The 14,746-nt window shown below is 53.0% G+C and overlaps 6 protein-coding genes across 6 annotated transcripts; 3 read left to right on the plus strand and 3 right to left on the minus strand.

Moving 5' to 3' along the window:
- Nucleotides 1-1,480: 1,480 nt before the first annotated feature.
- Nucleotides 1,481-3,028, plus strand: UMAG_10023 (high-affinity iron permease; the record flags this gene model as incomplete). Its single annotated transcript, XM_011388311.1, has 2 exons — nt 1,481-1,708; nt 1,796-3,028. The coding sequence occupies 2 exons, from the start codon at nt 1,481-1,483 to the stop codon at nt 3,026-3,028; spliced, it is 1,461 nt and encodes a 486-aa protein (XP_011386613.1).
- A 307-nt stretch (nt 3,029-3,335) lies between these two features.
- UMAG_10024 (uncharacterized protein) lies at nt 3,336-4,470 on the minus strand (the record flags this gene model as incomplete). Its single annotated transcript, XM_011388312.1, has 4 exons — nt 3,336-3,491; nt 3,623-3,694; nt 3,766-3,869; nt 3,987-4,470. The coding sequence occupies 4 exons, from the start codon at nt 4,468-4,470 to the stop codon at nt 3,336-3,338; spliced, it is 816 nt and encodes a 271-aa protein (XP_011386614.1).
- A 433-nt stretch (nt 4,471-4,903) lies between these two features.
- UMAG_00108 (uncharacterized protein) lies at nt 4,904-6,025 on the minus strand (the record flags this gene model as incomplete). The annotated part of the gene is made up of 1 exon (XM_011387767.1): nt 4,904-6,025. One exon carries the CDS (start codon nt 6,023-6,025, stop codon nt 4,904-4,906), a length of 1,122 nt encoding a protein of 373 aa, XP_011386069.1.
- Nucleotides 6,026-8,138: 2,113 nt separating this feature from the next.
- Nucleotides 8,139-10,130, plus strand: UMAG_00109 (putative dihydroxyacetone kinase; the record flags this gene model as incomplete). The annotated part of the gene is made up of 2 exons (XM_011387768.1): nt 8,139-8,227; nt 8,369-10,130. 2 exons carry the CDS (start codon nt 8,139-8,141, stop codon nt 10,128-10,130), a joined length of 1,851 nt encoding a protein of 616 aa, XP_011386070.1.
- A 1,375-nt stretch (nt 10,131-11,505) lies between these two features.
- UMAG_10025 (uncharacterized protein) lies at nt 11,506-13,281 on the plus strand (the record flags this gene model as incomplete). Its single annotated transcript, XM_011388313.1, has 1 exon — nt 11,506-13,281. One exon carries the CDS (start codon nt 11,506-11,508, stop codon nt 13,279-13,281), a length of 1,776 nt encoding a protein of 591 aa, XP_011386615.1.
- A 192-nt stretch (nt 13,282-13,473) lies between these two features.
- On the minus strand, nt 13,474-14,289 carry UMAG_00111 (uncharacterized protein; the record flags this gene model as incomplete). Its single annotated transcript, XM_011387769.1, has 2 exons — nt 13,474-14,113; nt 14,195-14,289. The coding sequence occupies 2 exons, from the start codon at nt 14,287-14,289 to the stop codon at nt 13,474-13,476; spliced, it is 735 nt and encodes a 244-aa protein (XP_011386071.1).
- Between the last annotated feature and the right edge of the window lie 457 nt (nt 14,290-14,746).

Genomic DNA, 14,746 nt, shown 5'->3' on the forward strand with positions numbered 1-14,746 from the left:
GAAGCTCGCCAAGGGAAGCAATAGACCTTCGGCTCTTAGTGTGGATTATTAGCGCGCCTTGCGGCTTGCACGGCGTTGCAGTCGTGGATCTAGTGAAATTGCCTCATGAGCGATTTTGGCCTTCCAAACCCACGATTGCAAACGGAAAACAGACAATAGGTGACTCGGCACCGACCGTCGGAGAGCACAAGCGCACGATAAAGTGAGACGAGCGTTCATGCTTGCTTTGCATATCGAACGATGCGACGCGAGGAATGACACACTCCTCAAGTGGGGTTGGTTGGTAAACTGGCTGGAAGTTGCAAGCGGAGTTGAGAAGGTCAAAGCCAATCACGAATCACGAATCAAATCGTGAATGGTGAATGTCGGCGTCGCTTTGCGAATCTCGCGTGCGAAAACCCTTAGTTGCGGCTCAATTGTGGATGCAGGTGCGGACCGCTGGTTGATTACTTTCCTTAGGCTCGCTTAGCTTGCGAGCTCGCGTGCTCATGTGCTCGCGTGCCAGAGCATCAAACTAAGCCGCGCAGAGAGAAAATCAGGCTGTCTTCTATCTGATAAACCTGATTCAGCCAAATTTCCTGTGCGTACTCGTGACTTGGATTCTTTCAGCACCCTATTCCCACGCGAACTTTGAGTGGTAGGGTTTTGAGGTGGCGGATCAGCTGGTATTCTGCCTTCTCGACTTTGCATTCCCCCCTCTTGGCCTCTTCTCCTGGCTTGTACACTCTTATCGCCATTCCGCCTTTGGCTCATGCGCTGTCTGAGAAGCCGAGGTTTGCCCGCTGTCCTTTCCTTGGCCGGCGCATCTTGAGCCTGTGCACCCCGAATTCCTGTTTGTTTGTTTTTTTTGGGTTTTTTTCTTCCACCTCATTTGAAATTTATGGGACTGGAATCTGAACAGAACGTGTTTGTGCAGCTCGAATGTCGTCGCTGGAAGCACCAGATTCTCTTCTTCCTCCGCTCTGCTCGTGAGGCTTGCTTGTTGATGTGCGCCTGATCCTTTGCCCAGTTCCGACCGTGTTGTCAGGTCCGCATCTCCCTTTTACCGGCTGCGCTTGTTGCGCTCCCAATCATCTTACAGCGTACAAGGTGACTGTGGTCTCTACAACCTCATTGGCCTGGACATCTGCATCCGAACTCTCCCGTCTCGGCTCTCCGTCCACCTTGATTCGTACCTGAGGTTTACAACAACGGCTGTCCTCTTCGATTGCCTTCTTGGTTGGACCGGCCTTCTAGCTCTTGTTCACGCAGCTTCCGCTTTTCTTCACACGCTCTTCGGCCTTATCAGATCATATTTTTCTCCTGTATCGCCTGCTCTGCCTCAAGGGAAATTCCCAAAATCTTGCCTCGACGCTTTGCTCCCTCTTATCTGCCCGACCTCCCTCGCCTTCACCCTCGATCTCACCTCCCTTCCCCCAACGTAACACGCGCACCTTCATCATCCAGACGTCTCCTGGCAGTCGTCGTAACAAAAGCAAACATGTCGGCAACGGGCAACAAAGTGTTTGCGCCAGCCATCTTCTTCATCGCCGCCAGGGAGGCGCTCGAGGCCTCCCTCGTGATTGGCATTCTCTCTGGTATGCTCGAAAACCTTGTAGTGCACACAAAGTCGGCCGAAGACCTCGCCGCTCACGACTCGCTTACCGAGTCTGAGAAGCACGAGGTCGAACAAAAGAAGCGTGCGCTCGTTCGTAAGCTTCGAAAGATTGTAAGTTTCGCACACATACCAGCCTTGATCGTTTCATTCTTGATTGCCAGCTGACACGAGATGACATGGTGTATTTTTACGATTCAGGTGCTATTGGGAGCTTTGACCGGTCTGTTGATCGCATTTGCTATCGGAGCTGCGTTCCTGGCCGTTTTCTACACTCAAGTCAACGACCTCTACGGTAAAGCAGAAGAGCTTTGGGAAGGAATCTTCAACCTGGTCGCTGTGTTGCTTATTACACCCATGTCACTTGCCATTCTGCGCGCTGGTAACAGCAAGCGCAAATGGAAGCGCAAGCTCGAAAACGCTTTCAGCCATCAAAACATCCAGCCCAACCACCGCAGAGATGAAGAGGGCGAGGCAACCGTTGTCAATGCTAACCACTCGGATGATTCCGCTTCTGCTTCATCCTCGTCTGCTCGTCAGGCAGCCGAGGAAGAGGCTGGTACAAAGACGACGCGAACCGAGAAGCTGAACCCTCTGGAAGCTGTCGACGTTGTTCCCAGCATGTCTGGCGACCAGCGTCGAAAGCGCGGCGGCTTGCGTGGTCTTTTTTCCAAGCCATCCGGAGCAGTCAACGATCTCAAGCTTCGAATGAATCGCGGAACATTGGCCTTGTTCACGATCCCCCTCATCACCACACTTCGAGAAGGCCTCGAAGGTGTCGTCTTCATCGGTGGTGTCTCTCTCGGTCTGCCCGCAACCTCGATCCCGCTTCCTGCCATCGTTGGCCTCGCCGTCGGTTTGGGAATCGGATTCCTCATCTTCCGTTCGGGCAACTTGGTCTCGGTTCGAATCTTCCTCGTCTTCTCCACTTGCTTCCTCCTCCTCATCGCCTCTGGTATGGCTTCTCGATCCGTTTACTACCTCCAATTCTACGCTTACGTCCAACTTGTAGGGGATTCAGCTGCCGAATCCGGCGACGGTCCAGGATCCTACAACTCGCAAGGTTACATTTGGCACTTTAACTGCTGCAACCCAGAGGCCAACAAGGGTGGAACAGGATGGGGTATCTTGAACTCGCTTGTGGGTTGGAACAACACCGCCACCTACGGATCAGTCTTCATGTACATCGGGTACTGGTTTGCCGTCGCTGGCTATCTGTGGTACCAGATCTGGAGCGAGGGCAGACTGGCACTGAGGTTCGGCGGAAAGACCTACTGGGAGTCCAACCGTTCAATCCAGGCCAGGCAGAGGAAACAGGAGAAGGCTCACCAGCGCCAACTGAGAGAAGCCGACCAGGAGGAGCATGGCCACTCGTCGAACAGCGACAAGCAACAGCACCCCTCCGAGGCTGGCCCAAGTACCCTCTCTCACTGAAAGCCCATTTTCGCCCCTCGCCTTAAAATGTAGTTACCCCCGAGAGTGAATGCGCCAGCGTAAACTAGCTTCCATCTTTCTCTCTATCTCCCTGATGGATTTATGTTATGGCCTTGCTTAATGCGAAAATCCAGTGCACAATTCCAAAATTTGTTTTTATGGCACCTCCCTTGTATGTCAGCGGCATTCGCCGAGCAACCAGCACCTGACACATGCATATGCTCATGCTGATGCCAAGGACTGATGTTGAAATTGCGCGGCGAACTTGTGGTGATTAGAAAAAGGCAAAGGTATGACTGTATTTAAGTTACTGTGTCTTTTTATCGCCAGAGATGGTGTCCTTGCGAACGCCCATCTGATCGGGAGTCTGAATCTGAGCCAGTTGCGAAACGGCAAAGTAGACGATCGGAAGCAGTAATCCGCCTACAAGGATCAGCGTCAGAATCAGTGGCGTGGAGAAGAGCTGTAATCAAGACGAAATGGACCGAGAGCGGGACCCAGCGATCAGTACGTGCAAACACGAAGGGAGACCTCGGCAGGTCAGTCATCCACATGATCTGAGAAAGTGTGTTCCACTGTTTGCGAGCAACGTACCTGATATCGCGCAAAGATGCCACCTTCGGGCTGCGTCCAGTTGCCATTGGACGATGAGGTTTCATCAATATACTGTAGGAGAAGAACGAAGAAATGGTCAGCCAGAATCGAAGAAGTCCTCTTCACAAGCGCAAAACACGTACCTGACGCTTCGGGTGTTGACGCAGTCGGATCTGAGGCGCAACGATAACGAGGTTTCGTGGACTCGACTCGTCGAGTGACTCCAAAGTTTGCAAGAGCGAGGACTCTATACACACAGATAAAGCAAACCAGTTACATGATCAGTCAAAGCTCTCGTGTTGATTGGAGTCCCACTTTGTTCCAAGCTGTTCATCAGTGAGCCTGAAGCTTGGGTTGAACCTACCATCTTTTCGAAGGTCACCTGCCTTGATGTCCACGAAACGTGGATTCTTGGTGGGATTGAGCGATTCAAAGGCGCCAAGTGTCGTGATATCGAGGTCACCGTAGCCGCAGGCCTTTGAAGCACGCTCCACAAGGAGATCGAATACATCTGCAGCCGGAGCAGCATTGAAAGTCACTTGAGAAGGTGCGTTCAACGATCTTGCTCTGAGCGAGTTGCTCGAAGAATGTCGAAGGCTGGCAAATGCATCGCGATTCAGATTCTCAGCCTCCACCAGGACAACAGCGTCCAGTTTGCAGGCTGGAGAGATCTTTCCCGGCGCGTAGAGCGAGTCGATCAACCCAGCCAAGCTCGAATCCGTCGGCAGCTCGAGTTGGACCGACGAAGCGTGCGGCGAGGTGAAAGCCAGAACTGGGTGGGAAGGACCGGTGGCTGAGACGCAAATTGCAGCTGCGAGCAGCGATGAGATTGCGGTGATTGTTCTCATAGCGGCGTCAGTGATGTCAGGTGCAGTTGTCGATAAGCAAAGAAGGACACAGAGATGATTTTCAACTTGAGATGCAGAGCTGATACGGATTTCGCCTTGTCCTTCATGGTGGTTCGTGCTTTTCCACCCCAAAAAAGGGGCAGCCGAACCTGTCACTTTTCTCGGCTCCGTCCATCATGTGTTGTCAACTAAAAAGAAAAAAAACCCCCTACAGCTGTTTTTATCAGGATGTAACAGCCGCGATCAATTCTGATTTGCACGTTGCACGTTGCCCTCGTTGGTGTTGATGTGGCTGTTGATCTCACTGACTCGAGCTAAACCTTGGATCAAACGCTTCAAGACGAGAAGATTCACGATTGAGCATTCAGCGGCACGGTCCAACCCAAGTCAGGAAAAGGTAGAAGCTCCTTTTTGCTGCAATTGATACTAGTGTTTACACAGACGTGTAGCCGCCGTCGACTATAAGATCGGCGCCAGTGGTAAAGGCGGAAGCGTCACTAGAGAGGTACACGACAGCGCCCTTGAGATCCTCAGGATTGCCTAGACGACCCATCGGGGTCATATTCTCCCAATTGGTGCGGAGCTCTTTACCGTTCGGGCTGTTCTCCAACACGGCACGGCTGAGCGACGTGAGCATGTATCCGGGCGAGAGTGAGTTGACTCGGATGCCGGCCTTGGCCCACTCCACCGCCATCGACTTGGCAAGATGCTTGACGGCTGCCTTGGATGCATTGTACGGGGCCTGAGCTTGCGGTACGTTGACAACCGATGCAGACATGGAAGCAATCATGACAATCGAGCCTTGCACCTTGTCTTGCATCATGCGCTTGGCCACTTCGCGAGCGACAAAGTACGAGCCGTTGATGTTGATGTCAAAAAGCTTTTTGAGCTTGGCGGTGGGGTATTCGGTAGCCGGGAAGTTTTCCACGATTCCGGCAGAGTTGACAGCCACATTGATCTTGCCGAAGCGCTGATGGATGCGATTGATCACGTCTTGCACCTGAACCTCGTCCGATATGTCACAGCCATAGCCCTGAATGTCGAGCTCGCCTGGCTTAACACCACCATGGTTGGTGAACCACTCATCAACCTCTTTAGCAGCATGCTGGCTTTCGCCTTCATCAAGATCGACAATAGCAACATGATTCGCACCAGACTCAACAAAGGTACGTGCGATCAAGTTGCCGATACCACGAGCAGCACCAGTAACGACGCAGACCTTGCCTTCCATCGAGAAGCTTGCGAGAGTTCGTTGTGTGTGACGTCCGACGCGGCCGCCTGTAGTGTTGTGTCCAACATCGTCGCGCGGGTGACGTGAGCTATCTTCCGGGTACGGAACGACTACATCGTCGTCGGTGGAAGCAAATGGAGGCGTTTTGATCTTCTTGGCCTTGCCAAAGTTATGGGTTTTGCTCAAAGCTCGAGATGAGCTGGGAGAGGTATGGGCTAGGGTGTTCGAGGGTCGCGCAGAGCCGTACAATGCCGGGCGCGCCACCTGGGCAACGCTCACGATCGACCTTGCAGCCCTTGAAGCGCTTACTGTAGCGTTCAGCATAGATTCGCGGAATCTTTACGATGGTTTGTTGGTGACAACAGGATAAGAAAAGGCTGGAACAGCGTTTGCTGGTGTACAACTTATGTAGCTGGATTTGCTGACAGGGTCAACAAGCGCGAAGCCGAATCGTGCGTTTCTTCCGTTTTTCAAGAGTGAAAACAGTCAGTTCTGCCGTCACAGTGTCATCGACGGTTTCGCCAGCGCTGCAGGTTTTGAGTCGGTGCAGATGTGTACCAGCCAGCGATGTGACAAGTTGCAGCTACACGGCGCCTGTCGCATGCAAGAACAACATTCGAAGGGAAATAGAGTTATGTGCGCGCTTCCTTGCGTTGCAAATGGTTCCGGCAGAGATCGAGCTTGACCTTGAGTCGACCAACTTTTTTTGTCTCTTCTCCCACTTGCCTTGCACATGGTTGACATTCACGATTGACGATTGCAACAATCTTCAGACAATTTCACATACCATGCGCCTTCGCGTGTATGGGTTCGATAAGATTCTTGTTCATTGTAATCAGTCTTCCAATGCTCTTGAAACCAATCTTCTGTATCGACGTTCACTTTAATTTCCCATCTCATTCGAATGGGCAGTTTGGTCAGATACGGCATGATGTTCGATGAGGCCGATCGGCAACTTGCCAAGCATCCATCGCGCGCTTGTCCTACTTCCATTTATTCAAGCCCCAGCTGCCTTGGATGCATCGAAGAAACAACGCGTTAAGTCGACTTGGCTTCAGTCTTTGGGTAGTGTCGTTCACTTCGAGTAGAGATACAAGTAGCCTTCATGATGCAGGATAGATGCGATAGTGATGGGGGATAGGCCCTTTCGGACTTCGGTGCTGGAATTTGGCCGACGCGTCCTTCTCCCCCCAACGAATCTGGCATGCTACCATCTTGCCGACCAACGAAGCAAGAATCACGAATGTTTGCTTCCACTTTCCATCACCTGATGCTGGTCAGGCTGACAGCCAGGAAGATGGATTCATGTGGGCCCTCACGTGTCCTGGAACTTGAGAATCGACACATGAGGAGCCGTTGCCGGACTTGGTGGCTCTCGGCATGAATCTTGGACTACCTCAAAGCCCGCCAGGATGCAGAGTCATTATGGCACGCTTCTTCCACCAAGGTCCCGCATCGCCAGAGCCGAACTTCCCAGAGCCACCCTTGCCAAGCGAGCGTATTCTAGACCTGCTTGCTGCCACTGCTTTGTACAAAACTGGTGGGTAGCAGAAAAGACACCGAAGACGCGGCGTCCAAAAAAAGGCTGTGAGTTGGAAAAAGGTTCGGCGAGTTCTCTCAACTTTGATAGGAGAGACAGGCTCGCATCGACGGGAAGAGCGACTCAGAACCTGCTCTCTGGCAAACAAGGTGGAGGCAGGCATTCTCCCCCAGCCTCGGCAAATTCGAGTACAAATTCTAGTCGTCGCGCACGTCCCCACTGCTAACTGGCCTGTCTTATCCCTGTCGGAAAGTCAAAATGCACGCTTGCAGCCCACTTTGGACGAACAGATGCGGGGCAAGCAAACAAGCTCACGTCGGCGATCAAGTGAGCCACAACCAGAGAGAGCTGGCCTTCGCATTCGCCTCACATTTGTCGGCCTTCTCCCGAATCACTAGGACCGGCCTGTGCAGATTCACAATTAGCTTTTGAATTGGATGCACACAAATTCACTCTTCGGAGCGAAGAAGATAGAGTTGAAAGCTTTTGCAAGGGGGAACGCAACCCTGACAAAGCCAAGCGCCTGTTCAGTCTTCACTTTGTATGGCCGATCCCCCTTGAGCCTGCCTTACGCCCACACCGCGCAGGTGCTTCACATTCTCACAGTGGCGAATACGCGGTTCCGTTGCCACATGACCCCGCCACCCTTATGTATCTTGCGGCTCCTCGTTCTTTCTTGCGGACCTATCATCCCCCACCATCATCTGTAACATCCGCCGATATTTCATTAGCGAGTTATATACCCGTTCTCTCACTGCTGTCGGCGCTTCCTTCATACCATTCCTCGTCTCGTCTTTTTTTTGACACTTGACGGGCAAGACCGTTCCACTTTACTTTCTACCCCTCGCACGCATTGTGCCGGAATAGCCAGATTTCTGTGGATCAAGTCCTATCAAAATGGCAACGAAGCATTTGTTCGACACCGCTCAGGGCCTCGTAGACCGCAATCTTCGCGGCACCGTTGCGCAGAATCCTGCTCTGCGATAGTAAGTCTCGAGCCAACATCCCTCTATAATTTTTCCTTGACCGAAGCCGTGCCGCTACTGGCTCTGCGACGTCTGCAGCTCGTTTCGAGTTGTCGTTGACCACATCTTTCTATCCATTTGACGGTCCTTCGGCTCAAACAGTTATGCTCCTCACAAGGTCGTCTACGACCCTTCGCACGACAACAAGAAGGTCGCTGTGATCTCAGGAGGCGGTGCCGGCCACGAGCCCGCTCAGGCAGGCTTCGTCGGCAAGGGCATGTTGGCCGCTTGTATTTCTGGTGACATTTTTGCTTCACCCTCAGCTGCCCAAATCTGCTCTGGTATTGACCTGATTAATCACGATGCTGGTGTGGTCATGGTTGTTAACAACTACACTGGTGATTGCCTCCACTTTGGTCTAGCTGCCGAGAAGGCTCGTGCTGCTATGGCATACGCTGACAAGCAAGGCGGTGGCGTTGAGGCGGTAATTGTGGCTGATGATGTCGCCGTCGGCCGAAAGCGCGGCGGTCTCGTTGGCCGACGAGGTCTGGCAGGTAACATCTTTACTTGCAAGATTCTCGGTGCGGCGTCGGACAAGGGCATGGATGTCAAGCGGATCGGCGAGCTCGGTCGCAACTTGATGGACAACATGGTCTCGATCGGCACATCGCTCGACCACTGCCACGTCCCAGGTCGTCCCAAAGGTGCAGAGGAACGTGGCGCCCTCGCCGAAGACGCAGCCGAGCTTGGAATGGGTATTCACAACGAGCCCGGTTTTAAGCACATGGACAAGAAGCCAGAACCTGAGGCGCTGCTCGGTGAGATGCTCGACCTGCTCCTCGACCCCAACGACGCTGATCGAGCATACACTCCTTTCGACAAGGATGACGCACCCGTTCTGTTTGTGAACAACCTCGGTGGCATGAGCCAGCTCGAGATGAACGCTATCGTCGATCTCACCATCGAGTTGCTCGAGAACAAGTGGAACCTGCATCCTTGTCGTGTCCTCTGCGGTCCTTACATGACCTCGCTCAATGCCCCTGGCTTTGGTGTCTCGCTCATCAACCAGAAACGATTCCAGAAAAACACCGGGCAGGATTTGCTCGAGCTTCTCGATTATCCTACCACCGCCTACTCGTGGCTAGGTGTGCAGCATGGCTGGGGTGGCACAAGCGGCCACCCACGTGACCGCCTTGCCGAGGAGAAAGAAGCTGCTGACCATCTCCAGACCGTTCGTAAGGCTGGTGGCTCGGTCAGTGGTCTCGCCGACCCTGGAGCGTCGTCCAATGGACCTGCCAATCCTGATCCGGAGCTGGTTAAGAAGGCCATCATCTCTGCATGTAACGCCACCGTCGAGATTGAGCCTGTTTTGACGCGCTACGACACCATCGTCGGTGACGGTGACTGCGGCGAGACGCTTGCCCAGGCCGGTAGTGAAGTCAAGAAGGCCCTCGAAAAGGGCGAGATTCCCCTGGACAATGCTGCTGGCACCCTCATCGCCATTGGTGAGGTGCTCGAGTATGCTATGGGTGGTACTTCGGGTGCCATCTATGCACTCTTCTTCGCTGGTCTTGTGCAGTCCCTGTTGTCGAACCCCAAGGGTACGCAGGCAGATGCGAAGGTGTGGGGCAAGGCTGCGCTGGATGCGCTCGAGAACCTGGGTCGTTACACCCCTGCTCGCCCCGGTGACCGAACACTGGTGGATGCTCTTGACCCCTTCTGCCGCGCTCTAGGTGCAGGCAAGTCGCTCGCCGAAGCTGTCGATGCATCCAAGGTGGGTGCTGAGAAGACGCAGGCCATGACGCCACGTCTTGGACGAGCCACGTATGTGGGCAGCAAGGACCAGGGCGAGATGCCCCCTGACCCGGGTGCATGGGGTGTCTGGGCGCTCACTGATGGTCTTCGAAAAGGTCTTGGTCAGTAGACAGGCTGTGCTGTCTCGCCCACCCACGAACTTTGCATGTACATACATACCTTCACAACGATTTGATCTGTCACACACATCATGACTGAAAGCTGAACGCAGTTTGTTACGACCGCATTGTTGAGCATATCTTCTGTTAGGTGTATATTCATCTGTCAGCATTGCGTGAACAATCGGATTTGAGCTAAGTGCGTCTCAACGGTCCTTGTCGAGGCGGCAGAATGTGACTGCAAACGGCTCATTGCCTCCTCGGGGCATTTGTAGCTCGTTTTGTTGTCTTTGTATAAAAAAAGATCATGTGGCGGCAAACACAGTCAAACATGCATGCCAGACGCGCTTCGGCTGCACATGATGCGATTGTAATCCACGATTCACATTTCGGAAACACTACGCACGATGATGAACCGAGTGAGCAGAGAGAGGAGGTTTTGTTGTAAACATAAACAACCTGCAGAGCACTTCACGCCTGCAGGTAAATTGGCGGAAATGTGCATTTGTTCTAGGCAAAACTTGGGGCGGTGTTTTGTACGTTGATGATCTCTCAGTCTCAGTGCCATTCGTGATTCGTGATTCACAATTACTGTGTCGGGTGGGCACGTCTGCGCTGTGCAGCCTCCAAAAACGTCAAAACACGGACATAACGAATGAGCTGATTTTGTCTGTGACAGCACCATAACGTTGGCGTTGAACGCGAGCTGGCTTACTGCCTATGAAAATCCAGCATCAGAACGACGTGAAGGTATTGCCACAGAGCGCTGAACGACATTCTGTCATCCTCAAACATTTGCAGAGACTTCCACAAGCTCGTTGCCGAAGCGAGACGAGCAAGGTAAGCAAATCAACGTAACAGCTGTACAAATGCTTCACATTTCACGTTTCAGGCTTACACGTTACGGGCGACGTCAAGTGCCAAAGTGGAGTGGAGCAAGGCGGACACGTTCAAAAAAAAAATATTGGAACAAACACGCAGCTGACTGTACTTTATGCTGAATCTTTGAAATTGATGCCACCTTCTTCTCTCCAACGTCAACAACAAGTCCAGGGCTTTCGACCTAGTCAAGGATCCCATCTCAACCGAAAGGCCACCGATCGAGGTCAACTTCTTCATACACCCCGTCTCTCGGCGATACCCTATCCAGGGACTCGGACGTTCCGATTGTCTCGTTCTCAAGAGCTGCTGGCATTGGTCAAGTTTCGATTTCTTCCCTTTGACCAGACCGCCGTTCTCACAGGAAGGGCGACGTCTCTGAGCTTTTCGGTGACTTTGAAACTGCTTTTCAACCTGAAAACAGCTGCACACATCCATTCTACTTCACGCACTTGCCGAATACCCTTGCTTCCGACGGCACAGGAACAACATACCGACACTTAGGCAATGCCTCGATTGAAAGTACAGGTGGGCTCCGACCGCTTCCACGAGGAAGAATGTCGCATCAACGATACCAATCGACCCCACGAGATCGACACGGAGCATTTTGTTGGTCGCATTCTGGTTCGCATCATCGATGCTCCCGGCGCCAAGCCAGGCGAAGCGGGCCGCGAATACTTCGAGGGCCGTTCGCGCAAATTTTGCATTCAGATCGAAGGCAGGTTCAAGCAGCGATGGAGCGGTAATGACATTCTCTTCGGAACCGACTTCGACAGGTTTGTCGACTTTCCTCGTGCTCCCTTCAACGCCGGTATGAGGGTGGCCAAGTACATTGACCCTTGCACCTTTTACGAGCTTCATCCGGACTCTGGGCGACCTTACATCATGTCGCCTTACATAGCTTGCATGAACACGTTTTGTGCTTGGCCAGCCCCTTCCCGCGCCCATGATGCTGTCGTGGTGCTCCGTCATACACATCGAGGCAACACTCCGGACAGCTCTCGTGCACCTACCCCCATTATCGACCCCGAAAAATCAAATCACAACCCGCAAAATGCGCTTGTTGCCAGTCCAAATGCGAGCGACAATGAGGACGAAGGCGACATTGTACCTCGCGAATCGCTCGATCGTAGCCACAGCCTCAGCAAAAAGAATGGTGAGGCTGCGGTGAAGAAGAAGAAGGGCTGGTTCGGTGGTCTGGGGGCTGGTAGCGCTCACCAAAAGGAGGAGCGTATTTTGAAAAAGTACTGGCGATTCGTTGGCTTCAAGGACGACCCGCGCGTTCGGGCACTGCTTGAAGCTCACCACGCCAAGCTCCACGACGGGAACAGTCGCGTTGACTCGAGCGCCGATGCTAGCCGCTTGACCGAGACCCACTCCGTTGCACGTCAGGGAAGTGTCGCCAGTGTCAGCTCCAACGATGTGCAGCATGGTCCAGCTGGTCAGACGCTGTCCTACCTCGGAATCGGTAAGAGAGCCGAATTGGATCGTACACCGGATCGAGCTCTCACTCCCAATCATGGCTATGCTGGCGAAGAGATGCCTTTGTCTCCGCGTGTTGGTAGTGGAAACTTCAACGACATTGGTGCTCATGATATTGCTGCTGCTCCTCCTGCGGATGTAGACGAAGCTGAGGAAAACAGTGGACCTGCTCTGGTCGCACCGATACCCAAACATGGTGTCACTGCCCCGCTCGATGATGCGGATGCACTCCTTCCGTCATCGACTATGCCCAAAGCGTCCACTGACCAAGCCACTTGCAAACCGGAAATGCCCAACTTGGAACGTATCGCCACCTCGGTTCGTCACGAGATGGAAGAATCCGCCAAGTCAGATGGCCTCAAAGACGGCGACTTTAGACTGGCCGACATGCTCTCGCACGCTTCCATCAGTCGTAGCTCGTCCGCTCAAGGTTGCTCTAATGCCAGAGTTTCCAAGCTCGACGAGCAACTCGGACCGTGGCGATTTGTCGACCCTGCCACAGACATGATCGAAGACAACGCGTTTATCTTTACAACGCAGTCGTTGCCCGTTCCGCGACGTCGAAAGCATTTCGCTTCGGAGAAGAACCGTCTGGACTTCCAGTACGACCCAGACGTTGTGTACGGCGCTTCTTTCTTCACTGATGCGATGGATTTCAATACCTTCAACCTAGGTATCGGACCGGTCAAGTTGAACGTGGCAAGGTGGTTTAAGGATATGCCGGTGAGATATACGTTGAGAAGTACCAAGGATGAGAATCTCGTGTTTGCTACCGTCAGCTTTCAGCTTGTAGATGAATAGACTTTCAAGATGCTAGAATCTGCAATCGACATACTGCGTAACTCCTGCTTCACAGCGCTTCAGCTTGGATTGAGCCATCAAAGATACTCGGCGAAAAGCTGAAATTGGACGTGTTGATTTGCCACGAGATGAACATGTCCTTCTGCCACCTAAGAGCATCCGATTCGGCAGGCGTGAGGCAGCTTTCGTACATTACTTGCGCTGAGCAGCGCCCTTGGCCAAGTCGCCATCCAACTGGTTCTGCTTTGCCTGCCTTGCTAGCTTCATCTGCTTCTTCTTGGCCACCGTGTTGAAGTAGGTGGACAGAATGAACCGGATAAAGGTAAAGAAGGGTTCCCACACCACGGCAGGCAGGTAGTTCTGAGCCACGGCAATCGTGATGGGGCTTGTGGTCCACGTGACCCTCATGACCGGCCAGAAAGCTGCCTTTACAGCCGTCTTGATGTTCTCTACTCCTCGAGCACCGTTGATGTACGCCATACAAGTCAAATAGACACAATTGGCAAAGACCGAAACGGTGAGGTTGGAGGTGATGATCTGCAAAATTTTGTCGCGCGTTGTCGTTCGGCCAGCAAAAGCTTTCTGAAGCAGACCAGTGAGAACGTGTCCCATGGGTGCCGAGACAAAAAAGCCGTAGATGAACATCTTGAAGGCTCTTTCGTTGATGCCAAGCTTGGCAGCGTAGGCGCAGAGGAGGCCGACAGGGTTTTGCTGCGATGCACGCTTCTTCTCGTCAAGCGTCGAAGGTGTTTTGGTCGCGACCGGTGCTACGCCTGCAAAGTGTCCAGCGAGGATTTCAGCGAGAGCAGAGAAGAAACCAGATGTAATCATCCTGAATTGAACAGAAGACAGAACAGCATAACTAGTAAGGCACTGGTGTTCGCTTTTCGGGATGCGCTCTGATTGGACTCACTTGGTGCGAAGCGGGTTCGCAGCCAGCGCTGAGAGGTAACCCACCAGCAATGGGTGGGTCGTCAGCGGTGATGGCTTGGAAACGACGGTCGACATCGTGCTAAAAAGTTGGAACGGGGGTTTGAGAAGGGCGTAAAGCGTGAGATGACGGTGTCAGTGAAGCACGTTCTAATCTGAAGATCACGGCGAGACGAAAATGGATCGAAAGCGTGCGAGGTCGGAATGGACACGCTCGGACATCGCCAGCAGCAATCACGGCGAGACTTCACACAAGGCCAATGCGCTCGATGACATCTCCTAGGTATCCGCATCGAGACGTTCCGTAAGACCGTGGAGCATCGTGTATCGTCCTGTGACTCGCACTCGTGCAGTTAGTTTATCGATCATACTCACTTTTGCTACACTTCGAATGTAGGGAGAAAGGGGCAGAGTACGCTGGGCTTTGCTGTTCGACTCAATGTGCGATCTGAAGGAACAGGATATGATAGGGACTGTCGAGTGAGGATCCAGGTGGTCGCAGTGTTGAAGGAGGCTGAACAAGAGGGTAAAGACC

The sequence above is a fragment of the Mycosarcoma maydis genome, chromosome 1, assembly GCF_000328475.2.
Source record: "Mycosarcoma maydis chromosome 1, whole genome shotgun sequence".
Lineage (NCBI taxonomy): Eukaryota > Fungi > Basidiomycota > Ustilaginomycetes > Ustilaginales > Mycosarcoma > Mycosarcoma maydis.